General features: G+C 41.1%; 1 protein-coding gene across 1 annotated transcript in view; it reads left to right on the forward strand.

The window, feature by feature from the left end:
• Positions 1-2,354: 2,354 nt before the first annotated feature.
• Positions 2,355-22,534, forward strand: part of EMILIN2 (elastin microfibril interfacer 2) — a 31,247-nt gene continuing 11,067 nt past the window's right edge. Inside the window, exons 1-4 of the mRNA XM_027711334.2 lie at positions 2,355-2,521; positions 2,659-2,781; positions 16,431-16,606; positions 18,168-20,102. Of these exons, the coding sequence (XP_027567135.1) occupies positions 2,397-2,521; positions 2,659-2,781; positions 16,431-16,606; positions 18,168-20,102 (2,359 nt within the window). The 5' untranslated portion in view covers positions 2,355-2,396. The remainder of the gene's footprint in view (positions 2,522-2,658; positions 2,782-16,430; positions 16,607-18,167; positions 20,103-22,534) is intronic.

The raw sequence follows: 22,534 nt of genomic DNA on the forward strand, positions 1-22,534 counted from the left end.
TTCACTCCCTGAAGCAGCACTTGTATTCAATTTCCCACAGAGCTCTGGTTTAAGTGGGAAGAAGAGAATGGCCCTGCAGGATTTTGTTTTTCAGTGTTATGGCTTATTTTAAATGAAATAAACTCAAAAATGCATTGTGCTTTGCAGTGGAAGAAGTCTTACACAGCCTTTTAAAGAAATGGCAGCAAGTGCTGTCAAAGCTCTGTTTCATAATATTTGCAAAGTAGTTGATTCAGACAGTAAGGAGATGACCACATATCAGAAATCAGGAGAGAGATTTTCTTGCACAGTTATTGAGTGAACATTCACAGAGTCCTGAAGTTACAGGAAACTCCTGATTCATTATCTGTCATATCCATGGAGTAAGCAAAGGGCTGTAACAACTCTACTTCTAATGGTGCCCCATGTTATGTTCGGTCACACAATTGAGTCTGTGGTTCACAGGTTAGTAGGGTGCCCTCATGGCAAATCAGGTAATATCTGCTTTATCTTCCTTCACTAAAATATAAGCTCAGTGTTTTGCATATGTTGCTTCATGCTCATTTTGTTTAAATCAGCCTATTAATTTTTGTACTATGCAGTCATTCTCAAGACAGGCATGACCTCAGGCTTTTATTATTTAATGACTTTCCCTTTGTGGGACAACATACAGCTCTTCCATGTTGCTCGTCACTTGGAAAAGGACCAACTTCATGAGTTGGTCTGAATGAGGAGGGAGGAAAAGGTTTTTTAGGTATTGAAATCTAGTCTTGCCTTCTTCAGGCTGGAGAAACTCCAGATAATTTCTGTCGGTACAAATATGAATGATATGCTTCTACGAATCTGAACAGTGGCACAGCATATTGTTCAACCCTTGTCTGAAGCACAATTTCTTAAGACAGTGAGGTGCTATCCTCTTCAAAGCAGCTTCAGGGCATTAGAAGGGTTTCAAGTGAAACAAGACAGATTGAAGCAACAGTCATAATCTCATCTTTTCCCATTGCTGTTTATCGCCAATGAAGTGTTCCTATGCATCTGTAATGGCTCACATTTCTCTGGGGGACAGGAAGCTTTAGTGTATATTTCCAGTGAAACAACTTCTAAAAAACAGTCTGAATGCATAATTGAAAGGTTATTTCCCTGCAGACTCAGAGGCCGAGTGAAGTTGTCAGGTGAGACCAACTGTAAGACTGGTAGATGAAACCTTCCTGTTTCAGCGGGTCAGGGCAAACTGTGAGGAGAGCAGGCTGCTGTCTACAGCACAAGAAAGGGCCCAACCCTGCTGCTGGCTTTGCCTGCCTGTGAGACCTAGAAAACCCTGAGCAGCTGCTGTGGCCATGGGAGGCCTGGGAACATGTGGACAGGGTTGGGGCTGGTCAGGCTCAGCAGCAGCAGCAGGCACTGCTCCCAAAACTCCCACCCAAACTCTTCTCCACCCATACATCGCTGTCTCCCTTCCCCTCCTTCCCTCTGGTGGGAGCAGCCTGACCTGGCCCAGCCTTGATGCTTTGTTCAGTTTCGCCTCAATCCAAAGATCCAACCTGCAAAATAGCAGGAGCTGAGAAAGATAAAGGAGCTGTGTGGTCCTGACATCAGTGGATCCATTGCAGATGGCCTCACCTGGGCAGGCCACTCAGTCGAGGTGCTTGAGTCGGATTTTAACAGCTGGGTCAATGTGAATGCCCATTGCTCTCTCTAACCACTGAACACTCCTCCTTACAAATAAAGGCGTATTGTACATTGCTTGCAGAGGTAGCCGCCAAAACCCTTCCCATGCCAATGGGTTGGAATGAGCCACTGGGCCATGCAAGGGAATGCCATGTCATGGCACTGATGTCAAGCAGGACCACAGGGCAGCAAGCCCTTCTCAGCCTCCCTCACACCCACCGGGAGCGCCACCAGCACACCGGGAGCCCACTGCGTCTGCACCGGCCCCACCTGAAGGAGAACCCAGTGCCCCTCTTGCCCGCGATTCGCGGGGCTGCGCTCTGTCCCAGGACTCCGGGTCATCGGGAGAGGGGGAGCTCTTCCTCAGGGGCCCGGCCCCTTCCTCCCATCCGCTCGGGAGCGGCCGTCGGCCGGCTCGGGCAGGTTTGGGAGCGGGGGCTGCCCCGAAGGGACCCGCTGATGGCGAGGGGCGCCACGCGGGGCCGGCGGCTCCCGCTTCTGCTCGGCCTGGGGGATGGAGCGGGGCGGCGGCCGGGGCCGGCCGGCCGGGTAGAGGGGAGCGGCGCCTCGGCCGGAGGGGGGTGCGGAGCCGCTGTGGAGGGCGGAAACGGGGTGGGGGGATTTGCGTCAGTGAGGGAGCTGGGAGCGGGCGAGGGCGGGCGGGACGGACGGAGGGACAGACGGACGGAGGGAGCCCTCCGAGAGGCACCGGCCCGTCCCGCTCGCCCGCCGCCGCTGCCCGCCGCCCCATGGAGCTGTGCCCGGGGCCCGCCGTGCACTGGGGATGGGCGCTGCCGCTCCTCCTCGCCCTGGGCGCCGGGCTCAGCCACGGCACCCCGCACCTGCCGTACTCCCGGCCGGGTTCCCGCAGCAAGTGAGTACCTCCCGCCAGGAGCGGGAGCGGGAGGCGCTGCCGGCGGCGGGGCGAGCTGGGGCAGCCCGGGGTGCCGGTCCGGGCGAGCTGGGCCGGCGGGAGGACTCTCTGACGGGCGCTGTCTTTCCACCCTCCAGGAACTGGTGCGCCTACATAGTGAACAAGAACGTGAGCTGCTCGGTGCTGGACGGAACGGAGAGCTACGTCCAGGCCCAGTACAAGTGCGCTTGGAACCAGTTCCCCTGCCAGCCGACCCCGGTGTAAGTAGCCCAGGAGGCGACCTCGGGAGGGCAAGCGCTTGGCCACCCACTGCCAAGCCCCGGCAGGGAGGTGGTCGCTGCGCCGGCGCTCGGGTGGTTCCCGGCACCCCAAAAGCGCAGAGTCGGGGCAGGAGGGCGCGGACCGCCCCTGGTCCCCAGCACGCCCCAAACAAAGCGCGCTCTCATTGCAAACATCGGGCGGCCGGAGCTAATTGGAGCCAGATTGAATTGTTGGTCTGTGCAGCCAGCCCGCCGAGAGGGAGCTGCGCTGGCACACTTCGTCGGCGTGGTGGGGCGTGCAGGCAGGCGGAAAGCACGCGGGCTGCTTCCCATGGACGGCGGGAACGCCAGGATCTGCCGGGAGCGCACCTCTGTGCTGCTGGGAGCGCCCCTACGCACCCTGGCCCAGAGCTACCAGGGTACAGCCACGCTCAAAACCGGTTTTATAGTTGCTCTGTGTTCCTGGATCAAGAGAGAGCCAGGAACGTGAGCCAGCTGCTTTACAGTCTGTGTATCCCTGTCGGTTGCCCAGCAAGGGGAGCTGCCAGTGCAGAGATTTTTACGGGGGGTTATATAAAGTTACTTTTTTGATTTTAAGCTTTATGAGCGTGACCACATGCTAGTCTGCAGAGTGACCACCTACGGCACGCTGTGCTGCAGCAAGGCTGTGTGAGCCTGCAGATACCATAGGTGTCAGGGAACAGATGTATCCCACTTACCTTCTGGCTAATCTCAGGCAAGTCCCCATTCCTCAGTTTCCCACTTGAGAAGCAGTAATATTTGCATGTTTCTGTTTGAAAGCTCTTAGTGATATGCACCCTGTGAAAGCATTTCACCTCTCCAAGAAGTCAGTGGAAGGACACCCACAGATTTTCATAGGCTCAGACTTGGGCTGAGGTGATGATGAGGATTGTTTTAGAGTAAAACTTCAGTAACTGGTTTTTATTTTGACATGAAACAGTGAGAATGAAACTTATACTGCTGCATCCTGGATATTACTGAAATAAGACTGTGGACATTGATGACACTGCCACCCTGGGGCCCATGACAATAGGTGTTGCGTGTTTGGCATTCAAATGCGTTGCTTTCTGTCTGTTTGGGTTGCTATTTTCATTAAAAAACGCAGCTTTTCTCTATTGGAAAATATAAACACTAGAATTTGAGGGGAAAAAACAAAGACAGCATACAGCTGAGTAACACTCTTGTGTAATATCCCGTTTCTCTTTGGAGTGTTGAACTGGCCATTTTGGACTTGTGACTGAGTTTATGGACTGTGTAATGGGGTGTGCCCTCTATCTTGAGAAGTCTCTGTAGTGGAGCTACAGAGGAGTGAGGAGTGGTTGAAACTGAGCTCTTTAAACATATAAATCACCAAGCATTGAGATAAGGAATTTCAGAGGCAGTAAATTAGGACTTTCATGGACTATTTGCTAGTAGATAATGAAGAAAGTGCAAGGGCATTGCTTCTAGCTCAGGAAATTCCTGAACTGAAAATGTTTGAGTGTGTGAGGTCTTTGGCAGGAGTAAGAAGGGGAAGCCCATCTTGAGCAGGGGGCTGGACTGCATGACCTCCAGAAGTCCCATCCCTTTCAGATTTCTCTGTGGTTCTGTGAAATGGCATTGTCTGTCCTTGTGCTTCGGAACATCTGGAGTTGGCTGCTGTCAGAGAGAGAATATGGGGCTAAATAGGCATTTGGTCTCGCCAGCTGTGTCCAGTCTCATGGGGTTTTTTTGTTCTTTTGAGAATGGAATTAGGTACTTATCATAAGACTTTGTTGCTCAATTTGACTTTCTTTGTTGAACATCACTATTATTTTCTTCATAACTGTAATGGCAACTGCAAAACAATTCCTTTTTCTTAACATAAAATATTTTAAGCACCTTACACAACACTGGCTGATTAACACTGAAAGATGGTGGAATATCAAAGTCTTGAAATTTTATGTTCAAAACTTTTGAACTTTTTGACTTTTATTTTTGTCTGCTGCATATACACCTTCTCTAAGTGCCAAAGTAGGAAAGGAGCTAATCCTCAAATCCTACAAATCCTACAAATCCCTAACTTCAGTCCTGTGAAAAGAATTGTTTCCTTCAGAAGGAATAGTGGTCTGAATAACAAAATGTGTTTATATATGTTTATTAGCTAATGCTGACATAAATAGGAGAGGAAAGAGCTATAAAAGCAACAAAGAAATAACTGTGAGGACTTTTCGAAAATTATTCTCTTTCCTTCCTTTATACACTTGCATAGAGAACTTAAAATGAACTAAATAGCAGATATTCATGGTAATAAAGTATAGTCCCTGTGTACTCTCCTCCTGATACCCAGGGTTTATCTGAGAGCTCATTCAGCTGCAGACAGTGGGGACAGTGAGATCCAAATCAAACAAAGAGTTCCTTAACTGTATCATAGATGTAGGAGTTTTATTAGTACTTAAGTACTGTTAGGTCTATTTTTTAATCAGTCCGTGGATTTACTGTTGATTTATGTTAGTTGAAGACTAGGTTTAAAGCGCCTTTCTAATATTTAGGTACAGTCTAGGTTATGGATAGCAATTACTTAGATTGCATTTTATATGGGAGCATTTCACTGCCTTGAACATACGGAGTACTCCCAAACTCCATGTGTTCTTCACATACAAGAGAGTGTGTATTCAGGTTTGGATTATAGTCAGCACTGATTATCCTTTTAATTTATTTTTTTTTTTTTTAGAAATACAAAGCTCTGGTGATTAAGCATAAAAATCATATGCATACATGAACCCTTTTTATCTACCCTTTAGGCCCATTCAAATATAATTTGTCTGGAGAAAAAAAAAACAAAACAAAATCCCCTATTGGGATGACTACACTTCCAGAAGTGTTAACTGTAAGTTCACTTTGGCTAGGGGGTGTATTTCCTGAACTGTTAAGTTGAAATTCAGGAAATTATTACACTTCGTTGTTTAAGTGATCTGTAGGTACTTGGGCTCGATAGTGCATTTCCTTGCTGAAAAGCTGGTGAATGCTTTGGCTCATTAAGGTGTCAAGGATAAATGTGAGTTGAAGGGTGGCTGCTTAAGAGATAGGAAGAGAGGGAGTAGAAAGAGCAGAAAGGCCCTTTGAAGTATGTTCCCTTTGAAGTATGGGGGCACCTGATTTATTTTTCTTAAAACTGTGAGTAGCAAAAGAAGGAGGAACGTTGTTATTAGTAGGTCATTGGGCTGAAGGGTACTTACACAAAATATTAATGTTTTTACCCACTAAAAAGAACTTGAATGTTTTGAAATTTAATATTACTTCATAAATAACTGACCCCTTCCTGCTTCTTTTGTTGTGAATTTCCTTTCCTAGCTTTCTTGTGAATGATTTGGTAACTTAATTAGCATTATTAGCAATTTATAACTAATAGCATTGTCTGATTCTAAAGAAAAAATGTGTTGCCCTTCTGGTTAGATCCTACACACTCTTTAGGGTTTTGGCTTGTTCTGGTCAATGTAGCTTCTTCAGAGTAGGGTATCATCCTACCAATTGTTTGGTTTGCCTCTTGTTCTGTAGAGTATGTTGGGACACCTGGCTGTACCATAGGTGCTCAAGTTTATGGCCCAGCATTTTTGGGAAAAGCTGCTCTTGACACTAAGGTTTTGATTTTAAAGTCTGAAGTGAACTGAAGTGGCTGAAGCGGAGGGATGTTTTCTGGATTTCTGTCTTTGCTACAGAACTGCAATAGGACTTCCCCCTAAATCAAATAGAAAGAAATTTAGATTGGTAAGAACCTCTGGAGGTATGTAACCCCCCCCTGCCATGGCTCCCAGCCTTCAGGAGAGCCAGCTTCAAGGTTAGATAAGGTTGCTCGGGGATTTGGAAGAGGGGATGTTTTATCGGATCTTCTAATTCATGTACCAACCCCCATTAATTCTGCTACATGAGTAAAGATTTGTGGGCTCAAGTCAGGTCATCTGTCTTTAGCTTGTGAAAACTAAATTTCATGGTTTAGTGTAAGCTTCTCATATAACACTAATGATAAATGTTTAATAAGCAAACCCATTATTTCATTTTGTTGCACATACTTAGAAAATGGTCAAGGAAATGATGAATGAATCAATAGCTGAATTGGCAAGCCTCTCCAAATCTCTCATTGAGCAATATTTTCCAACTTCTTGTCGTTTGATACTTTCAAATGAGCATAAATAAGCCCACTGCCAAACGATTCACAGTTTTGTTCATTGCCCAGAAGAAGATTTAAAGCAAAAGATTGAAATAACTTTAGAGAATATTACTGTTAGTTTTCTGCATTCTTAAGTATCAGGATAGATGATTACTTATGAGTAAAACACAGCTTTTAACGAGCAGCACTCAGTGTTTATTAACAAAATAATACTAAGTAAAAGCAGAAATGTATTACTGAGGAACAGCATGTGAGACTTCGAGTTCATGTTAAATGGCTTCATCAATCTGGCCACCCCAGGGCAACCTCGGTGGAGCACATCAGCCCTAGTCTAGGAACATGTAGGAAATCCACATCTTGTTTTCAACCCTTCAACAGTCTCAATGTAGTTTTCAGTGAGACTGTTCAGTTGCTAGAAATTAAGCATACAGACCAGTGTCAGAATGCTTAGCACCAGCCAGGGTCAAAAACTCAGATACACAAGTCAGTACAGATCAGAGCCTGTGCCTGCCACTGGCCTCCAGCAATACATATCTCGTAAGAAAAACATTCAGGATGCACAAAAACTTGAAGGGAAAGTGAGAGCTGTTTAATGTTTCCCCTCCAAGTATCTATAAAGGTCTTTGGGATTTTTTTTTTCCGACTTCTTGTATTTTGTATGAAACAGTGTTTCTTTGTACAGGCTCCAGCTAGCTGACTACATAGGGAGGTTAGCCTAAGGGGTTGTGCATTGAAAACAGCAAGGAAACTTAAAAAACTTCAATCTCCTGTAGTGCTTGTTTGAAAATCTTTGAGGGCCTGCTGGGTGTGGTAAGCTTTCCTGGCTGGCTCCCCGAGCCTGAAATTGTGCATCTCTGCCTCCACACACTGAATGCAAGAGAATCTTTCTTCTCTGTGAACTGGACAGGGAATTTTAACTTCACACATCATCTGAGTGTGTTGCAACAATTTTTTAAAAATCACACAGTGCTCCCCACTTCACATTAGTGTAAACACTTAGAGTTTTATGCTTTCAGGTTTGAGAAATGAGCGACCTGGAGGTCTGGAGCCTCTTCTGTTAAGCACCAAACTGTTGCCAAAACAACAAATTTTCTCTTTTAGGGAGCTGCTGACCTGTTTAAAGTGTATTTCATCATAAATCACCCAAATAACCAAGGAATATTCTGCACCATTAGAAAGTGGGCAGTGCCAGTTTTACACATTGTGCATTATTACTCCCATCTGACTTAGGTTTTGCATTCTCATCTCATCTTTCCTTTCCCTTCTGGTTCACTTTTGGCTTGGTGTCTTGAAAAGTAACAGCTCTCGAAACAATGCTCCATTTTATTCTGAAAGTTGGGGTCCCAGCTAATCCCACAGTTAGCTCTTGCATTCATGAAGGTATTGGTTTTCTCTTCTAACTGTGTGTGTTCTTAAATAATCTGTCAGCAATAGCTAATTCTAGAGCATCCTAGGAATCAGTTTATTTCATGGGCAGAGAAGCAGGAGAGATACTGTTGGAGCTCAGTTTCTCAGGCAGCTTTATCAGTAGCCGTGTTCTGCATCCTCACTTGATCTTTTCGCTGGTGTAGGGTGAGAAACTTGGTCCTCGCTGCTGGAAGAGGCAAATGAGTATGTTGCTAACATATAACCTGTTGCAAAATTGCATCTGTTCCATCCCTGTTAGACTACATCACATTGCAGCTCTACAAAGTTTTGCTGAAATCTTTTTGAAAGGACTGTATTTTCAGGGTTGTCCTATCCCATTCCATTTAAGTGGGATTTTAATAGCTTATTGTTGGTCTGGCACCACGTCTGACTGGCATAAGTATATCTCATGACAAAATAGAAGGAAGCAACCATGTAAGATAATTCAAGATTGTAAGTCCCAAGAATGAAGCTCTGCTTTGAGCTTTGCCACAGGCTGTCTGTGGCTGCAAGTTACTTAAATGCACCCTGTGTCTTGGTTTCGCTGCTTCTAAGAAGAGGATACCTACCTAGTGGTAATTTTTGAACATTAAGAGTATTAACATTTTAAATGTCTGAGCATTGCCTACTGGACTTTAGTGGTCAGCTCTTTGAAAATAAAATCTTCGGTGGCTGAGAGAGAGTTAGACAGATAGGTATTTCCATGTGTGTATGTGTCTGTATGAAGATATACAAGAAGAAATAACTAGTATGAGACATGAGGTCATGTTTCAGAGTGTGGAGTCCTTTGGCTCTTTCTTCCCATGAAGAAACATTTCTCTCTCAAGAGAGAAAATTGTAATTTGAATCTCATCTTTTTTTGATAGAAGAATTCCAGCTGAGTGGCATGAAATTCACTGCATAAGTAATAAACAATGGCACTTCTGGAGGCTTTGAAAGGAGCTACAAATGAAACCATGTGGTGTTGCCTGAGAATAGTTGAAAGTTTTTGTCTTCTAATGCTTCCTGTAATCTTCTGCCTCTCTTATTGAAAAAAACACCCAAACTCTGAAGTAAAATTCAGGATTCTCTCGGATTCATTGAAATAATGTTCAGCATTGAAGAGAACTGTATGTGAGAGACCAGCCTGTCATGAGCCGATTTGGGCACCATGATTGTCTGCTCCTTCCCTGACACCAATAGGTGAGACAACAGTTTTATTTAGATGTAGGGAAAAGCAACTTTTTCCTTCCTAGCCGGAGGGAGTAATACAGTCACCTGTGCCAGGTCTCTTGCCCACTAGCAATTTCTTCCACCATGCTTTTCAGGTAGCATGAAGACACCAAATAAAAATAAGCACTGGAAAAAAAGCACTTAGTCTTTAATGCTCATTCCTGTTTTATGCAACATTTAGTAAAATTACAGTGCTTTTGTAATCAGATACTAAAACAGTCATTGCCATGACCTGGATGGGTGATTTCTTGGTTATGTACACAGCAGGCAGTTGTGTTTCTGTGAATGTGTAGTGCTTTGACTTATTCCCTTGCTTTCCTTGAGTTTCAGTCCCTGTTAATGCTCTCAGCCAGCAGCAGCTTTTTATTCAGGATTTAGCTCAGAATAGATCTGGTACAAATGTTGGCCATGCTGTAGTATACATTAGTGAAAACTTTATTAAAAGCTCCCTTATGTACCAGAGAAGCTGAGCCTCCTTGGTCATATGTGCTAGTGGTACTTGTCACAGTTTTATGTTTTCCGCAGGGGTGCCTCAAAATTGTGTTTTTCCCAGCACAAAAAAATTATAATCACTCTGTGGTTTCTTTTCATAACGAATATTAGGTCCTGGTTATTATGTTATCTATAGACCTGGCCATGACTTTTCTGGATCTTCAATTAAGATGGCTGTGACTGGGCCTGACATTGGAGTAGGGGGTAAGGTCAGTGGCATTTTTTTCAAAAAAAAGTAATTCCTCAGACCCCAGTGCCTGTAAAGACATGTACTAACCTACTTTATGTGAATTTTGAAAAAAAAAAAAAAGCCAGCTAAAGGAAGAATAGCAGTGTAAAGATAAGATTTTCTTAAGTCTATCTGTAAGGAGCAGCTTAGTGTCTCTAATGCCAGATCAAAATGGAAAATCATTTTGGGGTGCAATAGGATTCTTTTAAAATTGATTTTACTGCATTGTATAATTGGAATTTATTATGGCCTTGATGTCTTTCTTTCACTTAACACCTAGACTTCTGTAGGTTACTCTATTCCTGTCAAAACATCTTTTCACTGCTTGCTATAAATGCCTTAGGATAAACTCTTAGTAAAGACACATTTTTCTTAAATTAAACTCATCTGTGGGCTGGAACACAAGCTAGCTGCCAGTGCTGCTGTACAGTAGTAAGGTTATAAAAGAACAAAATCCAGAGGTGGGGTTTGACTCACCCTGAATTCAGTTGTCTGCCCTTTATACGGAGGGATGAATACGAGCATGGGAACTTAGACATACAGTAATGGTGACTCAAATGCAAGTCAGTGGTGTCCAGCATGCTCTGTAGGTAATCGGATGTAAATAATGACTTTAGGGTGAGATGCAGCCTCATGCAGTGAGATGCAGGTTTGACTCTGCTGGCTGTATTGACTATTTCTGTTGGCCATCGTGGAAATACAGAGAACTAGTGCCTGTCCATACTTACACAGGAGGCACCTGAACCACTGGAAGTTTCCCACGATCTCAGTGGAACTAAGATTTCTGGTACTATTTGTAGGGCTTACGGTTAGACCTGCAGTCTTGGGAAACAGAAAACTTGGGATCAACTGGTTCCAATTTAGTATTTGTGTAGTATAAACCTACAAAATAAAAAATGTTTGGTCAAAGTACATTTGCTTCTAGGTAGTATTTCTGAGAGTGTCTGTGTGCTACTTTGGCACTCCCGTTGCAATCTATATTGGAAATTTAGATGACTGGGACTATATAACTGGATAAAAATAACTATCAGACTATATAATTTACAAAGAGTGAATCTACATTCAATAAAATTGTGAAATACTGAAGATTTGTTATCTTATATTTAATAAGACAGCAATTTTCAGGCTGCTGAAGTATGGGACTTGTTCCAATCACTACAGAATTTTGGACCAACCTTAAAGCTTTGTGCTCAGAATAAACATTTTATACGCTGCTTATGTAGAAACATATGCTGAGTCAGCAGTCCCTTCCTCACAGTGAGGATGTGGTGCCACTTATCTCACTGCATTTCCCAAAAGGTTGAGTGTTAATATCTAGTTCCAGAACTGAGCCATATGTTTTCCCACCAGTTTTGTACAAATGTTTCTGATTTGTTTTATCGCTATTAGGTGACATTCCAAATATCAGTGTTAACTGTTTCCTTCTGTGGTTTAGCACCATGAGAATATTATAGCTTATTCCCTAGTCAAAATGTCTAGCATTTACAGCAAACATGAATTTTTAATTAAGCATTTTCCTAAGGATGTACTTCTCTTTTGAAGAGGAGGAATATTTGAATGCTATTGTCACCCACTACAACTTTATTTCAGCTGCAAAACACTTAGCTATTAAAAGTGAAGATTTGCATTAGCATTCTGAATGTATTTTCTCATTTGATCAGCATGTTGAATTCATGGTGAAGATAGTAGGCATTGGTAGTTATAAGCCTGTTGTGGCAAGACTCCTAAAAGCAGCTGTTCTTATTTTCTCTGTTGTGAGGAAAGATTAGAGACTGTTGAGAGAATTATTTCAATTACAGTATTTAGCTCAATTCATCAAGGGGATACAACCATCATCTTCGACTGAAGGTCCACAGGAGGATGAGGTGACTAGGCACAGTAAGTGCTGGTGTACTGTATGTAACTTTTAACCATGTAGGAAATTACTATTTTTAAAAATATCTCTAAGATACTTGTAAAAATAATTGTGTTTAGTAACACTTACATGAATAGCAGAAATCCAAGTCAACTGTAGGAAGATTTGATGCTTTACTGGTTTTGAATTGCGTTGCAGCATTTAAAGGCATTAAAGCGGAGCCTCAATTCTTTGAGAGACTTATGAATTTTTTGTGAACCCTTTTGACCAAATTGCCTCACTAGATAGCTCTGTAAAGATTCACACCTACCAGATACACGATGTGAAAATTGATGATACATTCTAACCATGTAACTCTACCCAGCTTCATAGAGAACCAACATTTTGTATCTCTGGCTACAGGAGTGCATTTTTTACGTTTTGTATGTTTGTGATTGTATGTTATGCATTTGCTGTGACTATGAGTGAGCGGTTGGATTCAGAATACTGAAGAATTTAATAAAGACATGTCTGATTTGTATATTCTGGTAGCTCCCAGTCCTATGTCTTTCCCATACATAGAATCACAAATTATTCCCAGGATGTGGTCCCTTGCAGGAAGCTATGGTTTGTTTTGTTAGAACTGTAACCAATAATACATTGTGTTCAATGGTGTTAGACTGTTATATCCTAGCAAAATCCTGGAAGTCTCCAGCTCCTGCACTGAAATTCATTGAGCAAGCAAAGTTCTGGCTTTAAAAAACTTAATATATGATTGAGAATCTCCCTTGGGCTGGATGCCTGCTGGTGACTGTCATTTATCAGTGCAGCTGGACACTGTTGGCACAGTGGCACCATTCCTTGCATGGGCGACTTGCACAACAACTCTGTATGAAGTATATCATTAGTAGAGAAGCTGCATCAATAAAGCTGTGATTTTTAGGAAATTTTTATTTGACTGAATTTACATTAGAAAAGTGTTATCGTAAGTTCCTGTTTCCCAGCCTTACATGACTAGCCTTCCTGGAGGAAATGGGAGTAGCTCTATGATTCATTCAGCTGGACTGGCAGTATAGAGAAGGAATAGTTCTTGGTAAGTAAATCCAACTTTAATTTCTGAGCCATCCATGAGTATAGCTTCTTGTTAGCATAGTTCAAAATGTGAAATATGAAAGCTGTTCTAAATCCAGATTTTGAAATATTCTGATTCTAGCTTGTTTTTGCTCTAGGAGAATTGTGGTTTAGGATTCAGGTTAGTCTGTATTTGATGTGCCATATCTGAAATCAAAACAGATCCAGTTTGTGTATTTGCTTAAGTTTTCAAACTGGCAAGAATTTGTAAGAAATGGACCGCTACAACATTTTAAAAGGTGTAGATGCACAGTGTTTATATTTTATAATTTAGAATGTGAGAATTATTCTGCATTTCAAATAATTTATTAAATCATATTGAGGGATTTTATGCCTCTTAGAATCATGAAACTATGAAACAAAAAAAAGTAAGAATGTCAAACATGCTTATTTTTTATTTTTAAGATGGAGTTTAGAAAAATGTCACATATGAGAAATATTAAGCTTGCTTTCTTTTTATTTGTTTATATTCTTCTTTTGTGTCTCATGATTTGTCTGAATGTTGAAGTCATCTTAAGGTGTCTATGTTGATGAGTATGACTATAGAGAAGGTATAGAAAGAGAAACTTGTCAAAAATACGATAGAAAATCCTCGTTCTGTAATTTAAGCAAAGAAGTGCACACTTTGCATAAAACTAGTTCTTATTCCTTTTATAAAATTACTTTCAGCTATATTCTTAAAACTTTGTTAGGAAAATAGAGAGGTGTTTGAAAATAATCAAAATACTGTAATTTTCCGGAAGGGGGTTGGCCCTGAAAGTATAGAGAGGAACACACACAAAGTTTGGAGCAGTTAAGTGTTTTATGGAAATCAGAGAAAAGTATGTACAACCATTTCCGGCACGTGAACATTGATCTGGAAGTTCAAAGTTTGCATTTCAGTAATGTGGTAGTTGTGAGAGAGGTTGTAATGACTCTCAAAACCACTTCAAAACACTCAAGTGTCTAGCTAATCCTGTTGCTCCTGACTCTGGCAGCTTGTTGGAAGGAAAGGATTCAAACCCAAATTATCTTGACAAGATGTGGTTTAATACTTCAGATAAGGGAGAAGGAAGAGGAAGTTCCTGGGTGGCCGGGATATTGTTCTTCCCAGTGGTGCCCTCTACGTTGCACTCCTCTATTTAATTTTTAAAGCACTTGACCTTGGGGATGTCTGTACTTTATATTTGTAAGCAGGATTCAGCAGATGTTTCAGTGAAAATTGTAGAAGAAATGATGAGCTGCTACAGCTGTTTCATATATGGTGTTGCGAAGGTAAAAAAAAGATTGGAAACCCATGTTGAGTTTATGTGCTCCGAGTCAGAGTCTGAAAAGCTGACAGCCCCAGCAAACCACTGTAGTTATGACCAGCTAATAGACAAGAGATAAAACATAGCCTGCCCCTGCTTTCCTTGTAATTGAGAGGCTAATTAGAATAAGATACTCTTGGCCCAAAAAGTAACTTTTTCCCATTGAATGAGAAGTCGTAGACAAATTAATAATGCAAAACAACACTGAGTATATGCAAAAATTAGAACATATTGTGGCAGAATTGGGAAAGGTGTGGTTGGATAAGAAAAAAGTTCATAATAAGTAGTAAGCATTTTAACCACCCTGCAACAAGTTTGTTAACCACCTTACTGAAAAGGGACAGCAGATGTCTGTGAGATGTGGGACATTATATTAAAATTATGTATCTGGAGGTGAAATATACTGAATAAAAAAATTATGGAATTATTTTAGCAGTTATTTGCACCCGTGGCAAGAGGAGCTTTGAAGGGTAACAGTTAAACTAACTCTCACTCTGTCACTTTGAATAGAAGCTGTTTCACAGTCAGTGTAAGAATTTAACTCTTTCCATTTGATAGCTGAATACTGGGGTTTTTTTAACCGATAAGGAATTTTGCAAATTAATACAACAGTGTTTAATGAAGTATGTAGGTGATTTTTGTGTGATAGTATGGCTGCTCTTAGTGCCTGTTCTGTACTGTCTTCTCTCTGTCCCAAGAGGCACTCCCTATGAGCCCAGCCAGGCTATGGATGAAATCTGTTGCAGAGCTCCTGTAGAGTCCTTTGCCACTGTTCTGAATTTATTCTGCCAGTATTACTATTTTAGAGACATCTCAGCTGTGAAGTGAGCCTGTCATTCATTAAATGAGTGCAACCTGTTGTTATAATCTGAAATAATTGTAAGGAAAAAAGGAAGGAAAAAAGATCTGAAAATGCTGTAGGGAGATTAGTAGCGTGATGCTAGTTTTACTCTGAGAAAGGAATTCATGTGAGAAATGAGGATTTTTTGTTTCTCTGTATTCCAAAAATACAATTTTATAGAGCTCAGGCAGCAAATCCCTGTTTTCCTCATTTTCCTCTTCTCTCAAGCTGAAATGAGCTGTACCTTAAATTGATTTAGTTTTTATAAAATAGCAGGGCCTCTGTTTATAGTCTGGTGGGATACCGTAGTGTCTGACCGCAGGTGAACATGCAGTGTGTGTATGAAGGAAAGCTATGGAAGAAGTCTATGGTTAAAGAAAGTGATTAATCACAGAAGCTCAAGATTGTATGTACATAATGTGTGCATAGGTTTGTCTGCCACACCCTTTTCAGCTTAACTAATGAAGTAGGAAAGAGTTGATTTCTTTATTGGTTTAGCATTTCATCTTTCATGTCCTTGTCTGACTCATGCTTTCAGCGTTTTGTCCTCTGGAATATCCCTTCCAGCTTTGACTGCTCTGTACATATGCGTGCTGATGAATGGTTTAAGTGAAGACTGTGGAAAGACAGGTGGAACGAAGCGGGCAGAAACATTTTTTGATGTCCAGAAGAGCCCTATGGGTGGGTTTGCAATGAAAAGCAATTATTAGAGGAAAAAGGTTTTGAATTTATAGAATAATACATTGATGGTCACTGTTACTCTCAGTGGTGTCTGAGAAGTTGAATCTTCACTTGCCACAACATTTTATCCCTCTGCTCATACATGAAAGCTCTTATTCCATACCAATATTTGTTTTTCCTGACATGACTGTGTTGAGTGCAGGTAACTTTAAAACCTAGACAGAAATGTTTGTTCGTTTGATGTTTGAAGCAGAAAATGAATCATAGATGAAAATATTTGATTTTCATTGGGAAAAAAAAAAAAACCAAAACCTGTTTTAATTTTTACTTTAATTCAAATAGCTGGTTAGGTTATAGGTCGTTTAAAATGCTTTCTGTTTTGGCAGATACCGAACGAGTTTCAGACCTCGGTACACAGTTGCATATAAGACAGTGACAGAGCTAGAATGGAGATGTTGTCCTGGGTACAAAGGGGAAGACTGCAGGGAAGGACCAGCAGAAAAGCCAAACACTGCTCGACGTCCCACAACACCAGCGAAAGCTGTTGTGAAGAAAGGCGTAGGTAAGTTTTGGGTTGAATTTTGGTAGGTGTGATCATGTCTGGTTTCTTGTTCTGTCTTTTGAGAATAAGAACCATTATGGTTTCTATTAAAATCAACTACTGGCAGGTACAAATACCGTATGGAAGATGCTGTGTGGTGGCAAAATAATAGCCAGGCAATAGCAGTCTTGATACAGAGAATTTCCTGAAGAATAACAGAGGGTTGGGCTGTAGAATGCTGGCTGGAAATGCCAGCTGACTACTCAGGGTTCCAGAAAATCTTTGTTTTAAGATTGGAGTTTTTGTGAGAATTTACAGGATTTTTTTTTCTGTGGTTTCTCCAATGTTGAGGGGGGAAAAAATAAGAAGAACTACTATTAAAACAAAAAAAAACCCACAGTAGGTACTAATTTTGATTATACATAGTGGTCCCTTGCAGATTCACAGTGTTTTGTTCAAGGTTGTGTAGATTTTACAGATTTATGTTAGATTACCTGCCTTAATAGTAAGGAGTAAGGGAATAAGTAAGGATAAGCCTCAGTTCCTCAAAGAATATTTTAAAGAATAATTGACATTTGTGTAAGATACTGTCTTCTGAAAGGGCAAGAAGGAGTGCTGTTACTGCTGTATTATGCCTTTTCTCCATTAACAAAAAATGGCAAACAGATGTTTCTTTCTGAAGGACTTTTTCCAACATAATTGGAGATTAGTGTCACATATAGCGCTTAGTCAGATTTCCACATGTGTTTTCTGTGTAGTGGAATGTATTGAATGACTTAAAACATGCTTTCAAACTAGTCCTATAGATTATACACCTGCTTTAAAAATAACCTTTTAAAATAATTTGTTAGCCCACCTAAAACATTATTTCCGGAAGTTGATAATAAAACATTCTCTTCTAGACTAAATAAAAAATTACTTTGACTTTTCCTGAAGTTTATCCTTTCTTGATATCTGATAATATTTCTTTTTTTGTTGTTGTTCTGGATTTTCTGCAATTGTCACACATTTTGCCTGAAACTGAACATCCAGAATTGCATATGAAGCAAGTGTGGTAACTGGAGTACCTTGCAGAACCCCATCTCATAATCTCATATATGGGATGTATATTTGGACCCCAGTTCAGTAAAATACTGGAGCACAAATCCATTTCAGGCAAATAAATGGCTGGCTACCACTGAAGTTTTCAGTGGGAATTCGGGAGCAAATTTATTGTTATAGGAGATGCAGTGGTTCCAAGGTGATTGTGATGTGATGTGTATGGATCTATAATGGTCTGTTAAATATACTATAGCTTAGATTCATTGCTGAACAAGAAGGGCAGTTCTGCTTGCCAGTTTATTTATTGCCCTTGTATCTTGACAGGAGTTGGTCAATGTGCTAAAAACTTTTTAGTTTGGAGGGGTTTTGATAATGTGTTAATTATAAACTACTGAAAACAAGAACAGAAAAGGCAACAAGCATTCTGCAAATTAAATCATTATTTGGTTTTAAAGAAAAGTGAAATTAACCACAGCTGATTAAAACAAGTGACAGTGGGAATATTTACATCCAGAGCTTGTCTGTTATTTCTGTGAAACAGATGCAGAACCAACAGAAGTGCCAGAGGCTCCAGCATATGAGAAGAGAATGCAGTTTCTTGAGGATGAATTGTTTAGACTTACACGATCTGTGATTGAACTTCAGTCCTCCGTGGCAGGTGTGAATGAAAACCTGAAGTTGACTGTACAAGAAGATGCTAGTAAGATGTTGGTCACTTGGCTGAACAACCTTTACGACCGCCCAGAGCCTGACAGTGCGGTTAGTGGTGAAACAGATGCTATTCATCTGCCTGGACTCCACAACAATAAAGATCAAAAAGACCCTTTTATTGATTTTGAAATGGAAGATATAAAGTCTGAGCTAGCTGAGGTCAAAGAAGCCTTGAAGGTGAGGAATGATGAGCTGGAGGAACTGAATGGAAAAGTAAAAGGCTATGAAGGACAATTAAAACAACTGCAGGAGGCAGCACAAGGACCTACAATAACAATGCCCAGTGACAATATTTATCAGGAGTATATAGACTCAAAATTCGAGTCCCTCAGACAAGAAATAATGGAAGGATTTGAAAAGAAAATGTCAGATCTGAAGAACTCCTGTGAATACAAACTACAGGATATTCAACAGCAGTGTGATGACAACGAAAATAACTGTGTAGGGATAATTGATGTTATAAAAGGAAAAGAGAATGATTTGAGGAAAGAAATAAATACTCTCCGAACTCAGATTCCGTCAAACGACTCCAGTTGTTGCAAAGAGGGTGAGAGAAATGACTTTGACCAAAAGATAAAAGATTTAGATAAGAAGATTGACAGAGTTGCGGAAGCACATAGGATCTTGAATGTCAGAATAGATAATGAAATAATTCGATTGTCAACTCCGGATCTAGAGGACATGTTTGGCGAGAGGTTGGAGGAGCTTGATGCGAGGATGAATATTACAGAACGAAATGCTGAAGAACACTGCTTTTACGTTGAGGAAACTCTCCGTGGTGCTATAGCTGCTGAGGTAGATGAACTGAGAGACTTGTTTGACCAAAAGCTGCGGGCACTAGAGGTCAGGCTGGGTGGCACTATTTTAGAGATCGCTAATACCACAGACCCGGATGGAATGTTTATGAACCCTGGGCCCATCTTGCCCAGTGACGCAGGATTTGCAAATCAGCAATTTACAGCAGAGATTGATTTCCTGAAGAACAAACTACTGTCATTTGAACAGCTCTGTGGACAGAAATGTCAGTCTGCACCACAAGGTATGGAGGACCTTCAGAAACGGCTAGAAAACTGTAACGACAAGTACAGTCACTTGCTTTTGAAAACAGAGAATAACTCTGTTCTTCTGCAGTCTCTAAATAGCTCTCTTAATGAGAAACTCAACTTAATTAAGGGTAACCAACGTGACATTCAGAAAATGCAAAGAGACATACGCGTATTCCGGTATAATCTAAATGTCATCGATAAAGATATGAAAAATCTTCAAGATGGCTTGAGTAGCTGCAAGGAACAGCTTCTGGGTGTCAATTCCACATGTAGAAAAACGCAACGAGGTGTCTTCCGAAAAATTGATCAAATGCAGAGGACATTTGCAAATCAAACTGCTCATCCCAGTGAGAGTTGCTGTGGTGAAGTGAAAGAGAGGCTAGAACAATTGAATGACCATGTCCTGAATGATCTTAGCAAGTGCAAAGAAAAGACACAAGGTATCCAGGCGGGTGTTTCGGATGTTGAGAGCAGAGTCTCACATGTTGAAAAAGCTTGCGGCAAGCTGGACTCTGTCTCAGATAGCTTGCAGAGGATAAAAGAAGGTCTGAATAAACACGTGAGCAGCTTATGGAACTGCATCCATGAAATGAATGGAACTATAGCATCTCATTCCACAGATATTTCTGGCCTCAAAAATTCTGTCCAACAGTTTCATAGTCAGGTCTCCAAAATCACCACAGGCATTGAAGATGTGCTGAAATCTCAGTCTGACACAAGTAAGTTTTTTCCTTTTTTTTTTCCCATTTTTTTGTTTGTTTTTCAATTGGCTTTCCTTTCTGAAACTTTTATAAAGGAGCTAAACAAGGGAGGGAAAACTTAATATTACACAATTACTACTTTGTTTTTACAGTGACTCTAATTTTGGCTCTTTGCTCTAGAACACCACAGAGTACTTTGAGTGCTTTTAAAAGTATCCTCCAAAAAAGCCAAAACCCAAAAAAGAAGTCTTACATGCTTTTACGTTTACTTTGAGACAGAATAAAGAGAGTGGGAAAAGTAGTATTTTTGAATAGTAATGATTGTCTGTGGCTCTTATTGCAGTTAATTTGATTTAATTTTTTTTCTTTTTTTGTTTTATTCTGTTGTGTGAGATTATTCTGCATGCCTCAGGAAAAATTGAAAAGTAAATGGAGAAAATCAAGTCAGAGTAATTCAAATTTATTTTGATAATACATATTATTATCCCCGCATTTTCTCAGTTGTGTTCTTAGCATGAGTTAATGATTATAATTCAGCACCAGCTCTTTGATCTAGAACTTTCATAAACAAGCTCTGGCATATCTTGGCATGGCAATATAAGAATTCTTCTTCATAACTCTCACAGAAGTTTGCATTCCCACAAGGTAGTTGGCAATAGTTGGCAGACCCCAGCTGGCACTGTTTTCACACCTCAGCCACTTCTGTTGGTAGTGCAACATGTTAGTACAAATCTACCTCCGCAGGTGGTTTAAAGTTTGCATTAGAGCAGATGAGAAGCAGGGACACGTTCCCTTTGGCTCCAAATACTGTGAAATGGTAACCTCAGCATGCTGGTGAACCTTGCCATGAAGGTTTAGGGACCTTGACAAAAGCCGCTCTGTTCCCTCTGCAGTTCTTGCTCCAAATTTCAGCAATGGGTTGTTTTGCTGAGAGAGTCAAAGTTTACAGAAGGAAGCTGAGTTCCTGTTTCTGCTAGCATGACGCAGAAACATAAGAATTGGAGACTGCTTTGAAACTGCACTCCTCAGCTGGTTGATGCTTCTGGTTTTAATTTTGTACATGTATGAGATAAATAAGAGGCAAATTTCTCTGACTGGCCTATAATTAGGAGAGGTGCTGAGGGAAGAACCTGTGGGCTGTTGCCGCTGCTGGTGGTTGGGAGAGATCAGATGCAAGACTGTGAACACTTGTCCTTGAATGGACAAATTGTGCTTCATGAAGGGTCTGAAACTAATTTCTTTAGGGAAAACTATTCTTCTCACTCCAAGGCAGAGACTTGAAAGCCTATAATAGATGTGTTTCTTTTGTTTAATTGTTTAAAACCAAATGTATTGCAGTACTTGATGCAAAAATCCTTCTGAGGTGAGAAGTTTTGTGTGAAATTTTAAAAAAATACATTTCTCTTCCTTTAAAGGAAGAAGTGAAAAGGAATGAAGAGGGTCCATAATTTTCAGATAATTCTTTTGGTGTCATCTTGACTTAAATTCAACAGGGTTAGGACCTTTACTCCTAGATCTTGCAAATCCCCATTAAAATGGAGTATGATGTATCTGTGTAATCCTGTTTCTCATCCATGTTGCCCAAAATTAATTTGCACTAGGGAACGACACTGGAGAGAGGTCCAAGATACACACAGTAGGTAATCTTTCTTCTGCTCTTTAAAGCAGATGTTCAAGTGACCTCACGGGTTGCATTTTTCAGCCCCTATTACAGTGTATTAAAGCTTCAGCACACCTGGCTTTCCATAAAATAATGCTGCTTTAGGGCAGACCTCTCCATCTACCATTGGATGCTAAAAGTCTATGGAAGGATGCTGCTGCTGGATCTGGGGTGCAGGCACTCTGAGCATCCCTTGCTGCTATGGAGTGCCTCTGGCCTCTGAAGGGTTTGTGAAGCGCACATTTCAGTTCCCAAATGTTTCCAATTATAATAACACTATCTGGCACAGCAGTCTAAGTAAGTTTTGAAAGCTGGAGTTGCAGAAACATTTTGGCAGAAGAGCCTTTTTTGGAAGTGATTTGGGAACGCTGTAACGTGAGTTGGGGTATGGCTTAAACTATTTTTACATCTGTGATCTGCAGCATTGTCTCTGATACCAACGTTATTTGAAAGGAAGACTGACAGTCCTGGACTTGGATCAGTGTAGAATGTCTTAGGCACAATTTGCCAGCATATTGTAGCATTCAAATGATGTCATTTGACTTCAGAAGGGCCGAAACAGAATCCAATTGTTACTAATAAAGTTGTTGAGGGCAGTAAGGCAAGGATATATTGCAAGGAATAGAATATAAAATCTCATCAAGCAGTGTAAGCCCAGCACGCTGTAAACCTGAGCAAAGTCAAATGACAGTGATCTTAGGAATATGGCTATGTTTTCTTCCAAATGTTTTTATTAAGGGGTTTCAAGTGCCTCAATCCAAACTAACAAGCCAGTGAATGATTGTACATC

Source organism: Pipra filicauda, unplaced genomic scaffold (assembly GCF_003945595.2).
Source record: "Pipra filicauda isolate LSUMZ 115617 unplaced genomic scaffold, ASM394559v2 scaffold301_size890592_pilon, whole genome shotgun sequence".
In the NCBI taxonomy this organism is placed as follows: domain Eukaryota; kingdom Metazoa; phylum Chordata; class Aves; order Passeriformes; family Pipridae; genus Pipra; species Pipra filicauda.